The sequence below is a fragment of the Mizuhopecten yessoensis genome, unplaced genomic scaffold (genome assembly GCF_002113885.1).
Source record: "Mizuhopecten yessoensis strain PY_sf001 unplaced genomic scaffold, ASM211388v2 scaffold10799, whole genome shotgun sequence".
Lineage (NCBI taxonomy): Eukaryota > Metazoa > Mollusca > Bivalvia > Pectinida > Pectinidae > Mizuhopecten > Mizuhopecten yessoensis.
This window is the reverse complement of record NW_018408727.1, coordinates 253,030-274,086: the sequence shown is the minus strand read 5'-3', so window position 1 is coordinate 274,086 and position 21,057 is coordinate 253,030. Positions and strand designations below refer to the sequence as shown.

The window sequence follows — 21,057 nt, the reverse complement described above, 5'->3', positions numbered from 1 at the left end:
TTTGCCCGTGTACTTTCGAGTAAGTTCGATAAAACAGTATCTATCTTAAATTGTTCAATTGGATGTATCACAAAGTCTTTTAAACTCGTCTTCAATTAACAGCATTTAAAAATATAGTGTATTTTCACATGTGGACATGGAACATAAAAATGATAGCACTCTACGTATGCAAATAGTGTATAAAGGAAGTGCTCCCAATGTGTTTGCTTTGTGAACAGTAGAACAATCTGTCAACGACAGGTAGTTTACAGATACTCATGATAAAGGACTTAGAGTTTTGGGATATATCCAAGTTTTAATCACTTCCATTTGCACAGTCTCACTATCGTTCAATGATTGCAGTTAATCAATAAAGAGAGGTCAAGGTCAGACGTTTAGACTTATTACGAGCGGATACACAGGAATCTACCATAACATACGTTTGGTGGTCTGCTTTTATTTGTATTGAAGTAAAGTACGCTTTTAAAAACTATAACTACAGCACTCTGATATATACTTTGTCATACAATCGGATTATGAATTATTCAGGTATTAAGCAGCAGACGTTACAAAGAAACAGTACGTGTGTACCACTTAGTATGTAGATTGTTAGAGGTCACAGACAGTGCTCATCGTCAAAATATTGTAATTTAGATCGTCAGTTGGTGTAACTGTGGATTTAGTCAAAATGGTAGTTCAGATATGACATGGTGATCACGTCACTGTCTTGTCTGAGGAAGGAAACCCCGCTGGATTGGACGTGGATATATTAATAGACATTCAGTTGCAGGATTATTCTCAGGAAGGTATGTCATTCGGAATAAAGTTTATCATATTGTAATATGTTCTTTGCTTATGATTATAACACATTAAAATGTTAACATGTTGTTTATGATAAGTTGAAGGTGGTCAAGTAACAAGCTGTGTCGGTATATAACGAAATTATTTATCAGAAGGTCTCGTGCTAGACATGTAATTTGGTCACTATTCAATGCCTTTGTTGCGATTTAACGCCTTTGTAAATTGTGTACACAATTCTCAAAAGGATAATATCAGTGTGTCTTTAAGAACAAAGGAGGCACAATATAGACACTTGTACAATACAGTTCCATTTTTTTCAGTTCGCAACAATGGCGTCACAAGGAACCCCTCGTATTCCAGGGGTAAGTACCAACATTAATATTTATAACTAAACATGAACTTCTATTAGTATCTATACACGAATGCAACTTGTTAAAATTGGATATTATGATATAAGCTCTATTCGTTTCTACTGCTGGGTTAGTTTTTTTCTGCGACAGAATGTTGTTCACCATCGCGATATTAGTAAGTTGACGTGCACTGTCACACTATCACTGTGTCATAAGTATTTATTAATTAACAGGCAATAGTAACTCAAAAGGAGCTTTCAAAATTTGAAAATGTTTCTTAAACATAGTGTCTAATACATTTAAAAGTACGAATATCACCTTTCATTATCGGTTACATTATCCTTGTTAAAATAATCTAAAAAGACATATCATGAATCCGTATGCAGAGTAAAAACCTCTCTATACTATAACAATACCAAGCATAATTGTGGCATTGTATATTTCAAAGGGTTTGGTGATATCAAGGATGGTGTATAAATACATTGATCAGGAAAAAATGAAAATGGGATTTCGAAATATGTTAGAAGCAGGGTGGATTGAGGTGCATATTATATCAAGGTTTGACTAAATAATACAATTATCCTATTTAACAGAAAGACTTCCGGGTAGACGGCCAGGCAATGAAGAAGACACAAGGATCTGGTGGTGACGGCACCGTGACCCCTAAATCAGAAAAACTAGCTACACATTTCCAAGGAAAGGTGGATGATGATGCTGATCAGGAGGAGTCGGTCCCAGTTTTAACCCAGCTACTCGGCCTCAATCAAACTCTACAACTTCAAATTGAGACACTGCGGATGCGCCTTACTATCGACAACAAGAGTCACGAGAAAGACAAATATTCTGCTGTTGAAAAGACAGAGAAGAAAATGAAAGAAAAACAAGGGGAAATTGACGATTTAAAGTTGGCATTAGCTACCCAGGAAAGTAAGATTGGGAATCTCGAAAGTGAAAACAAACACAAAGTTTCGGCGATTGAGGGACTACAACAACATATCATGGAAATAAAGAGCGACATCAGTGCAAGCAGATCTTACGCAAACGACCTTCAAAAAGAACTGAGGAGACTTCAAGCAGAAAACAAACGTCTGGAGAAAGGCACAGCCTACGAGGATAAGGAAGGGCACATTGCTGAACTGCAGAAAGAGGTAGATGCACTCAAAACAAACTTGGATACAATGGAAAAGGAACTCGAGAAGGCGCGGACGATCATCACCACACAAGGCAGTAAATTAAGGCTGTTCGAAAACGATAAGAGCAACATGCAAGTGAAGTTCAAGGAGGAGTTATCGCGAATGTCGCACACGATGAGACACGAGGTGGAGAAAATGAGAGAAGTGATGAGAAAACAATGGGAGGAGATGAGGCTTCTGAGGGAACAGAACGAGGTTATGGGCCGCGACATCAAAGATATCAAGAACATACTGGTGATGACTCATCAGACCTCCAACAGGTCGAAGAGCCCGCCAGGGTATGGGCAAGTGTTTAAACCAACGCTCCCCTCTCTTACCAAGGACACTAAAAGGATACTCACCGGCAAGAGGAAGTGAGTTAGAATATCTCAAACAAGATGTGCCAAAGAAAATTACCAAAACACCACGCAAAACATGTTATACAGTTCAATTGAAACTACGCACGAAAGTTAAACGTCAATTTATTTCATGGTGGACTTGTTATCTCAATAAGATGTTTTATTTTGTTTCTCATAAACATTGATGTGATTTGAAATACCTCAAATCGTAATCACGTGTGTAAGGAAAGAGGATTAGGTGTTTTGCTCGACATGTTTGTTGTTGTGTTTAGTGCATTTTTATGATAATCAATAGTGTAAATTAAATGTAATACTGACTTAGGGCCTAATTGGACTATCAACTTTTCGATAACCAATTCCAGTTACGAAAACTATAATTGTACTGGTAAACTAGTGCTTAGCGTAAATATCGTCTTGTTTTGTAGAGGTACATTTTAGATTAACATCATTATCACAAATCACAACTTCCTTTGAAGGAAAAGGGACATATGCATGGACACTTGGGATGTGGAAGCTATCTTATACATGTACATTAAAGCACTAAGAAGTGTTTTAGGACCATAAACAGCATAGGTATGAAAAGAAAATGATGTCACCAATAACGACTATCACTCCCAGTTCGTAATGTATCTATTTGCTATTCCACAGTGTGATATAATCTCCCGCAGCGTGACGTCAAACCGGGGCTGTTTACTTTCGTGCTTGAGGAGAAACAACATACCCTACTCATGATGGTCGAGTAGGATTTATAACCATTCTCGTGACTTGCTAAAAATGTACTTGAGAGTTAACTCACGAAAATCGATATAAATTAATATCAATATTAACTCGTAGGAGATCCTCTATTATACTATAAAACCGTTATATATTATTCTGGTTTTTGTCCGATATTACGCCATGTTAACCTTGACTTTGTTCATATTTTGCTATAATTTCATCGATTTCGAGGACAAAAACGATGCTGTTCACACTTCAGTATTACCTTTTCGTTAATGGTATTTAAAAGTACCAATCAAGAACGAAAAATATGAAATAAAAAAAACTGTCACCCAAACGACGCTGAAACATAACTAGTGTTTTCCTGGGACACGACTATTCTAGTTACTACAGATCAAATAGGTAAATGATCTAAATATTGCAGCAATCAATTTGCACCAGGCCTTTTGATTATAAAGTCATCTTCAAACCAAAGCTTTGTATTACGATGCCACAATAGTCAAGTTAAGAATATACAATGTAGCTATTTGGAATGTGGTGTGCTCAATTAATAGAAGTGTTTTTTCATCAGACTAGAACAAAACTACAACTTACTTTGCATTGTTACATTCGATGTATCGCCGGGAAAAATTGTTATAAAAAATGCAGAACTGATCAAAACGTGTAATTGGTCCGAATCAACTAATCACATTGCATTTCAATTAAGTCACTGAATTATCAAAACATAGATGTTGTAGAACTGTAGCACATTGTTTTCATCATATGAAACTCACATTGGTTGATAACGTTATATTTTACTCCGTCCCCCTCCCCTATCTCCCCAAACAATGTGATTACCTTAAAGGAATGAGATTTTTTAAGCGTCTAATACATGTGTGTAATTTTAAGTAATCTTATAATCTTATATCACTTTATTTCACATAATCCGTGAAAGATGTATTTCTACTTTATATGATGTATCATTTTATGCCATATCATGCAATGATATTGGTGTAATTTTCTGTGATACAGTTGAGGTATGCTTGTTTGGAGGAATGGCGTGCGTCTTTAGATTGTTGGTTTTGTGTGTCTGTAATATTTCCCATATATACGTTAGCTTCAAGCAGATTTAAACAATATTTGGGTCGATGTGTTCCCGTACTACGATGACCGGTTACCAAGTTATCAAATACAATTTATCCATAACTCATTTATTTAAATGAATAAATAATAAAGTTTTCCATTTCATTGTTTGATTATGTTTTAAATATACAAATAGTTTTTAATAACCAAGTTGATATCTTATGTCTTCAATGTTATTAATGAACTTGTAAGTCACTCTTTTGCAAACTTTCGGGCTTAGCCCTTCGTCAGGGATTAAATATCACTGGACCTCTATGTCACATCCATCTTGACAATGATATGTAACGTTCAATGACCTTTCAGATTTGATATTCTTTTAATTACTTGATTTCGTCAGTCTATCGAAAAAATAGGCACTCTTGTTCCGATAAGTTTGTGTAAAACTGTCCCATTGAATTGGTATTTGAGATATTGCGAGTGATAGTGTAACTTATTGGCAATGCTTATGGTATTTGAAACATTAACAATAGTTGAGACGTTTCAGCCACTTACGCCAGAAATATTATTAAAAATAATCACCCTGTTGGCAATTCAATACCAGTATTTGGTGCAACGATAATTTGAAATGACGCGCTTACTTGGTCCATTAATATGTTTACGACAAGTTACTTGTGGGTATGTATTTCCGATGAAGTCATAGTGAAATGAGGTAGATCAACGGATACACACAATGGAACGAGCCCTCCTGTCACTGGGTATACAACTGAAGACTTGAAATGATGCCAACACTCGAGACAAAGGCCCTAGGATGACACCTACAGACAGGAGACAAAGGCCCTAGGATGACACCTACAGACAGGACAACAGAGTATGGTTATCATACACAATTAACATCACAATTGCTTTAATATGTCAATATTTGTAAACAATATTAACCAATGTTCATAAATTCGCTTAAATTCATGTACTCCTCTTTGGAAGTTAAACTTTAAACAAAGATAGGTTGTGATACAAGTGTTATGGTATCTAATTTCACCGTGTGAAGTTGACCAGACGTGACCTGACGGACGGGTGACGGGGTGCGATATTGCCCTCTGTTGACCTATAGTTTTATTCTCTAACAAAGAGTCTGTGGTCCAGCTCTCCGTATGTGAGCAGAGAACCGTGCGACCAAGTATCAATATGGAGAGGATGACGATGACCACTTAATAGGTGTAAAAGGCCAATTAACAGGTACGTGGAGAGTCTTACACATGCCTAATTATTCATAACACTTAGACTCCAGTTTACTTTATCTTAAAGGATAACATACCAATGGTTCATTACGGTACATTTAATACACGTAATCATAAATACAATGTATATTGCTTATCAGACCAAACTCATTTCAGCTCTGCCATTGCTTCTGGTAACATTTGGAGACGGATTGGCTGATATCACTTTGGACAGGCGATGATTTCAAAGATGACCAAGAATCGAGCAGGTAAGAAGCAAAATATTTTAAAACCGTGTTAAGTACATCTAGGACGCACAATGATAATATACAGCAACGTATCATAAGGAGGCGCGGTTGTCTAGTGGTAGGACGCCGGGCTCCTGACCGAAGGGTTGCGGGTTCGAGGCACGGCACTGTGTTGTATCCTTGAGCAAGACACTTTACTCCGCTTGTTCCAGTCTACTCAGCTGTAAATGAGTACGTGATTGGGTAGTGCCAGAATTTTAGAATGCTAGCTGTGAGCGCCGAAATGGCAGCATCGGCTGTATGCTCCCCAGGGAATTGAGAACGATATTGGCTGGTTGCAAAGGCCCTATAACCAAGGATAATAATTTGTGAACCTCTTTGAGACGACCTACAAACTAGGTTGTGATAAAGCGGTATATAAGAACCTCGAATTATTATTAATTTTAAGTTTTTCACTTCTGTTGTTAAATTTCATATAACTGTCCATTAAACAAAATTAATCAGCAAAAACAACTTTTACGGCAATTTTAAACATTGTGTCCTTGCTAGGAACCATTACAAAGTTTGATTTTATACATGTCTTACGAAGCTCTGGATTATAACCTAACGCAGCCATACCATTAATTAAGACTGCTGATTACAATATCCTTTATAACGTTTATTAATTATTCCCTGTATCATACCATCTCTAGGGGTATCATGTATCAGCAAGACGGAACCATCAAATGATATAGCCTGTCGTACATAACTGACATATAAGGGATACCTACGTTAATATATTCCTGTACAATACATGTACAGTGTCACGTGTTGGCCATTATATTTAAAGGTCGAATTAGATACAGATTACCTATAAAAATGTTAATTAGAAATTTTGATAAAAAAAATAAATCAAAAGACTACAATAGTATGGAAATACCCATATAAATAACTATAATACATATAATTGTAACTAGTAATGTGACTCATTTCACAGTGTAGTTCTCGGCGCTGATTAAGTGTGTTTACATGGCAGCCTATTGATCTCATTGAAATGTTATAGTTGTGTATTGAACATTTAAAATCCGAGTCTTCAGCCCGTCAGTGTCAGAAGAAAGAGTCCACATTCGTATTTGTCCCTGGATACACCCGCAATGGAGGCCGTGTCACCGCTGGGGATCGCTCCGTCGGCAAAGCTGTGTACCTGGCAACTTTCGCCCAGTCTTACTTTCGCTCTTCGTCGGTAAATTCTCCATTCGCCCAGTCATAGTTTCGCCCTTCATATTAAATTGCTATTGCTTTTAATTTGTTTCCTAGTATTTGCTTTATGATAAATTCGCCTTTATTACGGAGGTCGAAAAAGTTCATCTACGGTGAACATGTTCCTGTTTACGGTATATTCAAATAAAAAAATAAGTCGTACGAATGTTCTGTTTAAATCAAAACAAAATCAAAATAAGAAAGTGATTATTATATACAGTGAAACATGTTTATTTTGAACATCATAAGGAATAAGTTCGTTATAGCAAGGTTATACAGGTATGTCTCAGGCATATGAACTCGTTTTATTATTTGAGAACACATATTACGTCATCATAAATCAGAATTCGTCATTTTCCACTGTAACATTTTATAAATTGCACACATGACATTTATAGAAGCTCTAATTCTAACGAGAAATTTTAGAAGGTTAAATAAAATGTTTGCCTAAACGGTTTCTAGTGAATGGTCGGTATCACAGCTATGTAAAAGCAGACCGACAGGTGTGTTGATGCTAAAGAGAAAAGCAAAACGCACATATCACATCCAATGAAAATGGAAAGAAATGTATTAACCCGATAGATAATATTTGTACTCCTGTGCCTGTAGGGTGTATTTAAATTTTCGAAGAATGAAAATGTTTAAAATGAAGTGTTAATTATATTGGATTCATTAACTTAACCCATTTGACGTTCTCGTTTTGATTATGCAAATACATGTGTTTGTCTCTATGCACTCTTACAGACCCACTTTTGTGTCATTATTCATTTGTAAGTTCAATGGGAATTTTAGCCTGTCCAAGTAAAAACGAAACGCCATATTGAACACGCAAGGACAAAATCTTAGTCAAAGTCGATACAAAAAAAACAAAAGCATTTCCTGTCCCACATGTGGCGTCTGTCCAGGTTTGTATCCTGTGTATACATGTTGTGTTTTTAGACATAGACACGTCGAGAATACTTCTAAATGAGTTGACAAACATCCACTTCAGCTCTCGGTAAGTACCCATCCCATGGAGTGGTAATACAGAGGTATCGCTCAGACTTGATCAATACGTACTTAGGTAGGTAAACTTTGGGAAGCTTCGATCTCAACCGTGATGTCATGGTCTGTTGGTGATTAGGAAGGAGAACATGGATTGTGACACCTGGACGTGACCAGGAACCAAAACAAATGGTGTGACCAATTGCAGGTAGGTAATTAACTAGGTAATGTGTGACTACTGTGCATCAACATCTCCCACTGCTAATATATACTGTCACCGGTCGTAGCGGGCCTAGTACCATACGTTTGTCGGGTAGATATATTATATTATATGCACCACTAACATGCGATGTTACTATCTGATTACTTATATTTCTCGAGTAACATTTGTCTCTAAAAACGAGTGGTGATCATATTTCTGAAGAGTTGATGTCAAGTATGTATTGGCAATGTGCGTATTTACTGTATACATGTTTATACCAATGTGTCCCCTGCCATGACAGAGATAACAGAATGTATACGCAATATATATATACAAACTTACACAAGGCAAGCACTGACTTGAAGCCATGCAATTTAAATGGTTTAAAGATCGCAAATAACGTTACACATCCATTTGTAGGTTGTTTGTAGTGCTATTGAGTCGACATTTATTAGATACATAGAACCTTTCAACCCCTCTGTAGAAACACGTCTGGCTCGACATTTGGCCGAGACGTGCTCCCCAATTATATCATTTAACTCTACTTCAACAGTCACGGTAATGATAATCACTAACATTATTGATATTTCAGTCTCAAATATTTTAAAACCGGTTATTTCAACGGGAGCAGGTGGGAAAAATTACATTCAGCGATTGTTTACTCCATTGATTAACATTACACGCTTTCAGGTTTATTTCACTTGGTAAGAGTAGTATGTTAATGGCGATCTAGTGACACGCCACAATAAGATACAGTTAAATTACATTAATTGGTTTGTGTATGACATTTCTGTAAGTCTAAGATATGTCAATGATAATCTGACAGGAAAACTCGGATCGGCTAACACCGTAACAGCCAATCAGCAAAGAGACGAATTGGAGGAAGGATTGTATTGATATAAGAGTAAACCTTTAACTTGTTTAAGTAGTGCATTTGATATAATTCAACACATGGATATAAGTACATATAGTGTCTGTTTGACAGAGGATATACTAAACTTCGATATACGAAGTTGTCTATTTGAAACAGTGTTAGTCTGAAGACAGTGTCGATTATCCATATACAAAGTGGTCTGTTTGACACCTTAGTAGGATGAGGATGTACCTAGCTTTGATAAACGAAGTTGTCTATTTGAAACAGTGTTAGTCTGAAGACAGTGTGGATCATCCATATACAAAGTGGTCTGTTTGACGCAATGCCATCTCCAGGACGCATTTAACGTTCTCTGTCATCTTGGGGATGCATAAAATATTCAAATATAAAGTTGGTCTATTTGACACAGTGTTATCCTTGGAATCACTTTTACATTTATATGTAAAGTCGCTGCCCTTTTGAAACATGCAGCTTTAGACTGAAGTATCAGTGTTGACGGACGTGGAGTTGGTTTATAAAGTGGCTTAATTGCCATTGTGTTAGCTTGATAACCCCACATTTGACACTGTTTAGTTGGATGCACATTACTCATTGGTTTACGTGCAGTGTTACCTGCTCGGTGCATTACGTGGGGTCGATAACACAAGCTGTACCAAACATGTCATACATGTCGGCTGATAAGTATATACACCTCTGGTAAGTGTCAAACATTCTCTTTGTTATATCCGGTCTATACTACTAAAAGCATGTTCCGATCAGCATTGGATTTTTGTTGATTTAAGTTTTGTCCACAACATGAATATTTATTACTTAATTATATTAATACTTTCTAAAACATGAAGAAAAAAACTGTTGATTAGATCACACTTGAAAATCAAAATATATGATATTCAATTGTGCACAATTGTCAATTGTAAATGTGGGTCTGTCTGTGTGAAAAGATCGTGTACAAATAAAGTTTACTGTATTGTTAACTGCAGTTGTTAACATTATTCTCCATACAGCACCTTTCCATACCGCAATACTTAGACCTAGATTAGAAATCCCCAATCTGACATGTAGCGTTCATGTCTAGGAACCAGTGTCACAATGACGTCAACACAAAATGATCCACGTCCTGCTCTGTGAATATGATCTCCTTTAACTTTTGTATACTCCAATTAAAGATCTATTTTCAGCAAAAATAGTTCTACAATGGTCCTCATATCTAGACACAAGCTTTAACAGATACATTTGTTTTGCTCGTATTACAATTTTTATGGGTATATGTTGTAGATATGGCTGCGAGTCGTCCAGTTGCTAGAACTAGAAATTCTTTTCTCTTCCTAAAGTAACCAGTAGTATTGACAATTTATTATCTTGTTGACTGCGTTACATATTAATGTAAGGTGCGAAACTTCATACATAATATATGTATTGGTATAAACATCTGTGTACATAATAGATATATAAAGTAAAATAGAAACAATAGATATAGCATAGCCTTATTCAACAAAGAATGATAAAAGATTAATCACAACACGAAGTCGAAATGAACACACATGAAGACAATTCAAATACAATTTAAAAACGTGGTACGTACACATGTAATAAAGATATCTTTACAAACTTAATTAGAATATTGATGGTTAACAGTAACGAAACTGAGTAGCACGTTTATGAAAATACCGAAATCAGCTGGACTCTTTATATTGCGTTTTAAATTTATGTTAACTTGGTTGTTATTCCTTAACGCGGGACTCATGAGTCATTCATTATGTATAGCCAAAGGTACGTATGTATTTGAACAATCCTTTTCACAAACAGAATAAAAGTGAAATAATGCAATCTATAAACAGAGAGCAAAATAGCATGCACGTCCCATCTATAATATTTAATTAATTACCTTGAAATAGAGAAACAAGACAGGAGAACAAATGTGACATTAATACTAAATTGTATTCAGCTTCATTTCAAAATTAAACCAGGTTTTTTTGAACGAGTGCATATAGACAATTTTTATGGTCTCTTTTACCAAAAGATACTTTACCTGTTATAAGATAATAGGTTGTTCAAATCTGCAAGGACTGCAATGTTCCTTCTAAGATGTAGCTCGACCATTTGCCAGCTCTGTGCTGCTTTTAGAAGACTAGACGCGATTGACATCAGTGTAATCTTACACTATGCTCAATCTGGACAAACATAAAACAGATAAGTTCACTTCACATTTTCTACACATATCTGACAATTAGGGCCCGTATTCATGACACCGTTTTCATGCTCAAGCATGGAATGTGTGATCAAACCATCTTTCATGTACACGCTTAAATCATGGGACACGAGTGTAAACACTGAAAACGGTCTTCCCATAATTCTTAAAAAAATATTGACAAATTATCTTCCCATTTAGTAGCTATTCACCGGAACAAGAAATTAGCAACTCTAGAGGCTGCAGACTCTATGTAGTATAACCTTCCAGATAAACTCTAATGAACTGTCAAGCTAAGGTTTACTCCACCTGAGGTTAAACTAAGATAAATCATTGTCTACCACGACTAGAGAAGTGCCCTATATCGTTGGTGCAGGCAATGCTAATCATTACGAAGTACCTGGTTCGATTCTTTTGCGGGAGTCTACATGTATATTGGCTGAAATTGTGTTTAGGTGTCTTATCAGAGCCTGTCATTCGTATCGAGTTTGAGTTTTGCATTTGTCCTTGAATGTCGAAGCTGTTGTATATTGTTTATTTTCCACTTTATGCAATCCTTTTATTTATCAAAACAGTTATACAGTATTTGAACATTGTTTTCTGTATCTTGCAATAATAAAGATCTGTATATATATATATATCAGCACTGTAAAACTAATCTCTTGTTCCCCCTGGTACCGATACTTCCAAAGTCTTATACAACATTCTATCATCAACAATTAATTATATGTACCCAGTCGCTTCTAATTCATAAACTTACAGACTTACCAAGAAGAGCAGTTTTATTACATGACAAACAGATTATACCGTCTTCTGGAATACCTCCAGAAAACCAGTTTAACTCCCAAAACCATATATTCCTGTCCACTTGTGCACTGTCGAGCTGATCATCACTGTGAGGAGCACGGGTTTGTAACGCAAAGTAATGTCACTCACAGCTGCCGACTGCATACTTACGTGTCAAACATCGCCTATACTTGTATGTATATAACATAGGATTGGCTGCATGGGTTGGTCTTTGGCAGCACATAATACCTCAGAAACCATACAGTATTTAAAGTCAAAAATTATTTTAATACTATAGCATTACATACGTTGATATTACGATGTAGACGCTAGTCACGTAATATAATGTTTATGTTTGTATAAACTTTATATGCATATATAATGTATGATGTAATATGATTAACTGACGTTAAACCTTCTTTGATAATGGACCATATGCTCTAATACTTTAAGTTTGACCTTTTGACGCGTAAGAAAGCACCGCTAATCGTCTAAAAGAATTAAAGTTCAAGATCGGGATTGTAGTATATTTGACATGTTGGAGTTCCTAGCATAAAACCTGTGGTAAATGAAAACCTCGGTCATTTTGATTGAGACACTCAGACAGCCAATGACTATTTCTATAGGGATAGTCCTGACTGGACACAGGGCAAGACATGGGATCCACTTTACGGAAATATATCACAGTGTCTACACTTACCGTGGTAGGTCGTTCCTTTGTGATTTCTGGGATCAAATTCACATGTAGTCAAAGGAGTAACTGAAATCCATTTTCTCTTGAATTCGACCTATTCCTCTACATTGCAACCTAGGGTGGTATAATTGCACTAGTATCCGATGTTTGCATACCGCAATTAAAGAAAGAATTTCTGTTTCAGGTCCTAAAATGGCAAGTGGAGGTCAAGTCATGCCATCACGACCAGACCTCAGCATGGATCACACTAGGGTAAGCAAGATAATGACATATATAGTAGGGCGTAGGATACGATGATTACTTCTGAATCTTCTTATGATAAATCAGATGAGCATTACCGAACCCGGTTGTGAACTTGGCTGGTTTCTTCTATCTGTTATATGCATCCCTTTAGTATTTATTGAGCATTGAAAATAAATTCTTAGTTAAGAGTATTTACACAGTAAGTTTGTTTTTTTAATCCACAAATCTATGTTTTGTTTTGTTAAGGATGACGAGCTAGGAATTCAGGGAAAGGGGATGGCATCCAGGGTACCGGAGATCGAGATCACTACACACACCCTGTCTCCTCAGAGCTCACTGTCCACTCCAATATCGACCTCCCGTCCGTCGACTGGGGAGATGACTGACCCCGGGGAGCCACTGGGTGCTTTCAATGTCCCTCCTGAGGCCATAGGCGTGCTGGAGACGGTTATAAACCTCAACAAGACACTCGAACACCAAATTGAGACGTTGAGAATTCGAATAGACGTCGAGTCTAAGCAGCACGAGCAAGAGAAGAAGAAAATGCTGACGGAGAAAGAGAGGGCGCTTCGGGAAAAAGAGGCGGAGATTGCCGAGCTGCGAGGTTCCGTAACCAATCGGGAGGAGAGAATTGATGTCCTTATACAGGAAAAGGACGATCAGGATCAACAAATCTCTGATAAAATGGACGAGATTAACGGACTACGTGATCTCGTACAGCAGACGGAGGATTATGCTGATAAACTTTCCAAGAAAGTCAGCAAACTGAAGGACGTTAAAAGGCATCTGGAATCCGATACAGTATATAAACACCAAAATGAAGAAATACGAAAGCTCAAACACGAACTTGTAACAATGAAAGATAGACTAAATTCTATGGAAACAGAATTGATGCGCGCTAGAAATGTTATAGAACAACAAAGTAAGAAGATCAAGATAATGGAATTCGAAAAAAGTGAAATGAACATGAAATTTCGAGACGATTTGGAGAAAGCCTCGCGAGCGATGCGACAGGAAGTGGAGCGTATGCGTGAAGTGATGAAACAACAGTACGAGGAGATGAGGAATCTCCGAGAACAGAACAAAGAAATATCTAACGACGTCAGAGACATTAAGGACATTTTGTTGAGCAACAGGCCACCTGCGCATGAGCACGTAGCCACCCGAAGCAGTCATAGAGAACAGCTGGATGTGAACCAGTTCCCTAAGCCCAAGCAAGGTTCACAGACAGCAAGGTTCAGTAATGTGAACGCAGGTCCTGGCACACTGAAGCCTCCGACAAGGGCGTCTGTCCCGAACAGTGTCAAGTCCTCCCAACAGGCTCTTCCCGCGATATCCAAGGACAAAACATGGATACCTTCCGGTCAAAGACGTTCAATAAATGCATTATCTGCGCGCAATAAACGGAAGTAACGTTTGTATTTGCTTTTTTGTGCAAAATCTTCCGGAAGTTAAATGCTTCAGTGCTGTGTATAGGAAACATGAATCGTTTCCGGTCAGAGACGTTCAATAAAGGCACAATAAACGGAAGGGATGATTGTCGTCGGATTTGGTGTAAAATCTTCCGTATGTTAATCTTTTCCGGTGCTGTTTATAGCTTCAAACCGAAATGATTGCGAAACGTCTGACTTGTTTAAAGATCACCATTAGCGTCTAGTTCCCAAGGGATTTAACTGAAGTCAGCACTAAGTTACTTTTTTGAAGCTTTGAAGAGCTACTGCCTTGCTGTTATAGTTATGAGAATCGATGTACCATAAATTAACGCAAGATTACACCAATTGGATTTTTAAACGCAGAAAGTTTGTGATTGGAGGAGAATGCTGGTTAAGTATAGATGATGTAGACGTTTGAACAGTAGCTGTTTTACCATAGAAGTGCCGAGTATCCTGTGCCAAGAGTCTGAGTGATACCGATTTAGTGTGTACAGCTTGGTTCCGGTCACTAAGAAAAACGTTTTGGAACGTTTAAAAACGGTCTTATTTTATAACCCAGATTCAAAATACAAGTACTGTTATTCATTTTATATAGTAAAATTTTCAATATAACTCAGGGGGGCAAACTTACTGTTTACTTATATAGCTAAAGGTTCTATGATATTGGCATACGTACGCACCGTTTTCAAAAGTTCAATAGTGTTTTCCTTACTGAACGGCAGCCCTATACAATATTTTAGATAATCATAAATATGTCTGATTATAGAAGATGAGAACGAGATTTCTGTGATAGAAGTGTGACTGGATACATTTTCTGTGATAGTTACACCAGGTATGAATTTATATGAATGTATTAATAATATAATTTTATTTCTTGTTTTTATTTTCTTATATGTAAACAAGTACAGCAATTGAATAACATGTTGAATATTCCTCTCGTAACGTTTCATCAAATGTCTGGGTCTACCGCTTACCATACGACGTCACTATATGTAGCTCTCTGTGTTGTTCCTTTCCTCGGTCGATATCACTCTATCAGGTTCATATAACATCGTATCGACCTCGACAAAAGTCAATAGTTGATCAATATTATTGAAACAGGAAAGAGAATAGTGTGCTTCCACCGGGGATCGAACTTGCGATCCCTATGTTCTTAGCCGGACGCTCTACCACTGAGCTAAAGGGAAATTCCCTCTAGCTCAAAGCTAGAAGGTGACCTTAATCATCATTCATTTGCATCAAGACATTGTCTGATTTTTATTCATTTACAGATATCGTCTTAAAACCATCTTTAACTAAGCTGTTGCTCGTATGCTGAAAACTATTATTTCAATGCTGGTTATAACACACACGCTAGAATCAAGTGAATAAATAAATAAATTTCAACAGTTAAATATGTTATAGAGATTTTGAATGACGAGCTAACTTAACTTTAAAAGCTTAAGAAAAAGATATCTCTGTTAATTGAGGAAATATTTTACCGGGTACAAACACTCGATACATCATATATAATCATAATTATGTCTTTAATTCGGTTAGAAATATCTTAAATTCATTTTAACATATTCTATTACATTAAAAAAACTCTTATACAGCCCTCCCCTTTTTTAATGTTAACTTTGCTTGCCACAGTTTTAATTTCGCCGATATTTTATTTTTGTTTAAAATAATTTTGTTCCTTTTAAGTATCAGCTAGTTGTTATGATTACGGTATGTTACAAGTCCTAATTAATCAATTGCTTACCGTTTCGATCAATCGAGCCCTTCATATCAATCGCTGTACTGACTGTGCAGTTATTTCAGGGGATGCTGTGTCGTTTGATCTGCTGGCGTATTATTGGTTACAGTTTCAAACGTTTTAGACAATTCCACGCTATAACAAAATGTTAAATTGCTATACGTTTTATTTGTTGATATTTGTTTCATGTGACAGAGTTTGTTTCCGACGTTTACTGACGCATGAACAGTCCCGATACTTGTGTAGATTGTGGAGTTAAACCGGCTATGTGAGCCGTCTTTTATCTCCATCCGCGTATATGGTTTCCTAATATTAAGTAAATGGCATTTCGATAAAGGATGTTGCCGACTCTTGTTTTGTATAATTACGCTAGAGGTTAGACAAGTTTTGTTAAATTGATCTCAACAAACAACCTGTGATCGAAGGTCTGCGTGTAGTTTTGAGTGGTTGTCATGTGTTTAAATATAATATATTCATGGACTGGTATTGTTATAATTATATATATACAATCTATGTATGAATATTACAAAATCAAAGTACATACCGATTTTTTTCTTCTTTATTACACATTTAGCACATTTAGTAGGTTAATGAGATACGTGGAATTTGTGAGCATTTCACTTACATGCATAATGTTAATGAAATAAAATAAAAATACTACAGGGGCCAAAAATGAAACAATAAGGAGAGTTGGTTTACAATAAGGCCCCTGGTAACAGCATGATACGAACGTTAACATCTTCGAAATCAGAGAGCTACACCCGCATATACATATATATGAAATATGTAACAGAAATGTTTGGTATCCGAACAATCTTAATTCAGTACATATCTGTTACTTATTTGATTTGTTTAAAATCTTGTTTTACATGAAAACTTATTACTTATAAAGACTAACTTATCATTTCCTTATTTGGTGCTGACCTCATAAGAGTCATATATGTATGTAAAAGATTTCCTCATTTATATTATTTTGTACAATAAATGAATTGTGCATAACACAAAGTTAGCGGTTTTCTGTTATACAAGGGAGGTAACTCTTGGCACCGTGACAACTTTGAATGTTTTCATCGATCCAAAATATATTCGTACCCAGACTCGATTGGTAGTAAAACAGGACAAGAATTTACATTGTTTGTGTTTTTTATGTTTTTACTTTTTTTTTCTGTCGATTATATTTGGAATTGTAATCGTACAAAGCCGACTAGAGCTCAATTTGCAATTTCACATGAATATATTATAGCAAAGTTATACTGGGGCTGATCTGAATTAAGAAAGCACTGGTTTGGATTTTGAAGCTAACAGATTTGTTTTGAATTTTAATTTAGGATAGGAATGTGAGAGAGATATGATAGTTATGATGGTCATATTTAAATAAAACTTCACAATTATATATCCTTCAAAATTAACAGTCTAGCCTACCCAGGTACAGTATCTCCGTCCCAGCATGCACAACCTTTCTTAATTTCACGATTGCAGGATGAGAAACCATATGATTAAAGTCCTTTTGGTGATGCTGTTCAAATAATAACATGATTATCAATAAATGTCAAAAAGGTCAGCTAAATAAGAAATGCCGTCAGGGTTAGCTAAATAAGGAATGTCGTCAGGGTTAGGTAAATAGGAAATGTCGCAGGGTTAGCTTAAAAAAGGAATATCGTCAGGGTTAGCTAAATAGGAAATGTCGTCAGGATTAGCTAAATTAGAAATGTCGTCAGGGTGAAATAAATAGGAAATGTTGTCAGAGTTAACTAAAAAACGAATGTCGTCAGGGTAAGTTAAATAAGGAATGTCATCAGGGCCAACTAAACAAGGAATGTCTTCAAGTTAGCTAAGTAAGGAATGTCGTCAGGTAAGCTAAATACGGAATATCTAGTCATGTATATACATATTAGATACCCTTTCTTGGTATATTAGATACCCTTTCTTGGTGATAACAAGGAAAGCACAAGGTACTTTAAAGTTAAGAAATATTGTCAATAACAACTTATGCTGACGCAATGTTGTCATGAAGGTGTCAGTTATATAGATGATAGGAATGTCGTAAAGGTTAGCTCAATACTTAATCTTAAGGATAAAAAAATGGCGTCATGATCAACTAAATGCAGGTCCATGTTGCACCAAGCTTGGTTAGAGTGAACCAGCGGTTAGGGAACAAATTCCGATTGGTGTATTTAACGATGATTTTTGCTTTAAAACTCCTCGTTTCTTAGAGGCGACATTTTTTTGTTTGCATTAACCAGTTGTTAAACTTATCCAACGTTTGAGCAACTTGAGCCATGTGCCAGTTAGATGTTGTAACGTCGTCTGGGTCCTCTAATAGATAAAGTTGTCGGAGTCCGTTGTCGTCAGGTTATCAACCAAATACGTAATTTCGACAGTGATCAGCAAATTGGTCTAAGTGCAATCTAGTGTCAGTGTTGGCTAAAGGAATTGGTAATGTTGTCAATCGTCATCTAAATAAGTGTTATGATAGAGGTCAGCGAAATAGGTCATAACACCCTGAGGATTGTGATAGGACACCAGTCCCCTGCTAGTTCACTAAGCACGGATGATTTAATAATCTTATCTGGATCAAATACTCGATCGGGTGTTGACTCTGGCGATCGATGATGAATAAGTGGAATTAACTCCTGCCCGATACTGAGGCTGAGCCTGATTCATATCGGCCAGATGATTAAAGCAGCTGCTGTCTTGTTTTGAGAAAGAAGAAAAAAACGAGGTCCGTGTAAGTGTTTTAAGGAGACGTCAAGTAAGTTGCCAAACTTTGGTCCGTTTAGTACGGGGTCTCAAGACATCGAACAGAAAGTTACCAGACTGAAATTGGCATTAAGTTTCTATAAAATGGCGTTCATTTCTGGCTACCAGTTATTTCATGACCAGATTATTCAACATTTCAAAATCAATATTTTTTTCTCAAAGTCGCACAACCGAAACAAAGCTCATATTTACTTATGTTTCCGGGGAAGTAGTTTTGCTGCCTTTTTTTGTTTACACTTCCATCACGGAACCTTAAGGTTCCGGTTACATGGTACATGACCAATTGGGACCTATTGGGGTGGGGGTAAAGTGCATATAATAGAACATGCATGTATATATATTAGATACCCTTTCCTGGTGATAACAAGGAAAGCACAAGGTACATTTATTATTCTCTGAACAAAGTTTTATGGTGAAAATGAGGGTCCACTTTGAATGGAACTAAAAGCAACTCATTCATGTTTCAATTAATTCATTGATGTAATATTTTGAAAACATATCTAAATAATTGATTTTGACTAAAATAATATGTTTTAAAAGTATATTGAATTTGTCAAAACAGAGAAAAGATATGTCATTGACTGTCCTCCTTTGACTCTCAATATCATGGCTCGCACGGGGTCTAACGGATTTCATTTAAACGTAGCAAGTCATGTCGGTCGGACCTCTAGACACCTTCTGCAAAAATAAATGGCCAAACACATATGGCACCATGCTTTACCAGCATAGGTTCTCCTTGCATACGTGACGAGTTGATACTAAACGTGTCATCATATATAAATATACCAAAAAACCTGATAAAAATGGAACAACACTAAGGCTACAGTTTAAACGCCCTACTCGGTATACCATTAAAACTTTATAGTAGAATAGGGAACAAACATGTGAGTGAGGATATGCTGCGTCGAGAAAATGTTTACTCTGCTCTTGAATATTTTTCATACAACATTTCATCTTGTTATTTTATTACGAGTGTAATAGGAAAGGGAATAGTGTGCTTCCACTGGGGATCGAACACTCGATCTCCAGGTTCCTAGTCGGATGCTCTACCACTGATCTAAAGGGAAACTCCCTCAAGGTCGAAGCTAGAAGGTGACCTTAATCCTATGTACAATAAAACCTACCAGTCCACACGATATTGTTAATGTTATATAACAATCATTTTACAATAAACTGTATTTTTTCCATATACTTTATAGTGTGTTTTCACAAAATGTACATGAACAAAATTTAATATTGTTCTCGGCAACACTTAAACATGTTGAACATCATTTTGTCTTTAACCGCACTACATTAACAAACCGTATATATACACATTAATATACCAGATACTGACAGCATTTAAAACGGATGACACTTTACTTTATTTCACACAACATTTCATTTTGAAATTTTATTGCTTTATACACAAACAGTGAATGTATTGAACGATTCAAGACCGACTGGTCCCTTTGTCAAGCGTTGACTGAGCGATTTATTTGTGTATACCAATTAGGTACCACTATACAAAACGAAACGAGTCTGTACATTATTTTACCTTATACCAATACAACACTCTAACGTGTAGGGTGAAACATTATATCACATATATATATTGCACAACCCTTAGACCATGTACTGTATATCATGTAATATTTAGAACAATAACGTACACCAGCTACCTTGTAACTTACACCCAAGTAACATTGGATTTAGGCGTGTTCTCTACAAATTTTACCATATATTGTAAACCAGTATACATGTATCTTGCACAGTACAAGATTATATAAGATGTACTATTATACAGTAAAAGTATGGGGTTGAGGGATATGGCAATTTTCTTGTGTCCCGAGACCCCGAGGCGAACCCCCATACGTTAACTGTATAATAGTACGTCTTATAATGTTGGTACTGTGCAAGATATACTGGTTTAAAATATATGGTAAAACTTGAGAACATACTTAAACCGTTTTATTATACCGATATACACTGGAGAGATAGTTTTAACTAGAAAATATTGGTAAACCCATAAACT

At 36.3% G+C, this 21,057-nt stretch overlaps 2 protein-coding genes across 3 annotated transcripts; both read left to right on the top strand.

Annotated features, from left to right (window-relative positions):
* Positions 1-328: 328 nt before the first annotated feature.
* LOC110462533 (golgin subfamily A member 6-like protein 22) lies at positions 329-4,552 on the top strand. Its single transcript, XM_021516511.1, has 3 exons — positions 329-785; positions 1,101-1,142; positions 1,724-4,552. Exons 2-3 carry the CDS (start codon positions 1,110-1,112, stop codon positions 2,678-2,680), a joined length of 990 nt encoding a protein of 329 aa, XP_021372186.1. The 5' UTR covers positions 329-785; positions 1,101-1,109; the 3' UTR covers positions 2,681-4,552.
* A 3,619-nt stretch (positions 4,553-8,171) lies between these two features.
* On the top strand, positions 8,172-17,402 carry LOC110462549 (chromosome partition protein Smc-like). 2 transcript variants are annotated; one of them, XM_021516536.1, is made up of 3 exons: positions 8,172-8,333; positions 13,054-13,121; positions 13,359-17,402. In XM_021516536.1, the coding sequence occupies exons 2-3, from the start codon at positions 13,062-13,064 to the stop codon at positions 14,523-14,525; spliced, it is 1,227 nt and encodes a 408-aa protein (XP_021372211.1). In that variant the 5' UTR covers positions 8,172-8,333; positions 13,054-13,061; the 3' UTR covers positions 14,526-17,402. The 2 variants fall into 2 exon arrangements, with proteins under 2 accessions (XP_021372211.1, XP_021372213.1); XM_021516538.1 differs by lacking the exon at positions 8,172-8,333 and adding an exon at positions 9,808-9,897.
* Positions 17,403-21,057: the final 3,655 nt, after the last annotated feature.

Bases quoted from the DNA above. Each gene is read 5' to 3' on its own strand.
- LOC110462533 (XM_021516511.1), top strand. From the start codon at position 1,110: ATGGCGTCACAAGGAACCCCTCGTATTCCAGGG. The intron at 1,143-1,723 runs GTAAGTACCAAC...CCTATTTAACAG, and splicing joins GAACCCCTCGTATTCCAGGG to AAAGACTTCCGGGTAGACGG.
- LOC110462549 (XM_021516536.1), top strand. From the start codon at position 13,062: ATGGCAAGTGGAGGTCAAGTCATGCCATCACGACCAGACCTCAGCATG. The intron at 13,122-13,358 runs GTAAGCAAGATA...TGTTTTGTTAAG, and splicing joins TCAGCATGGATCACACTAGG to GATGACGAGCTAGGAATTCA.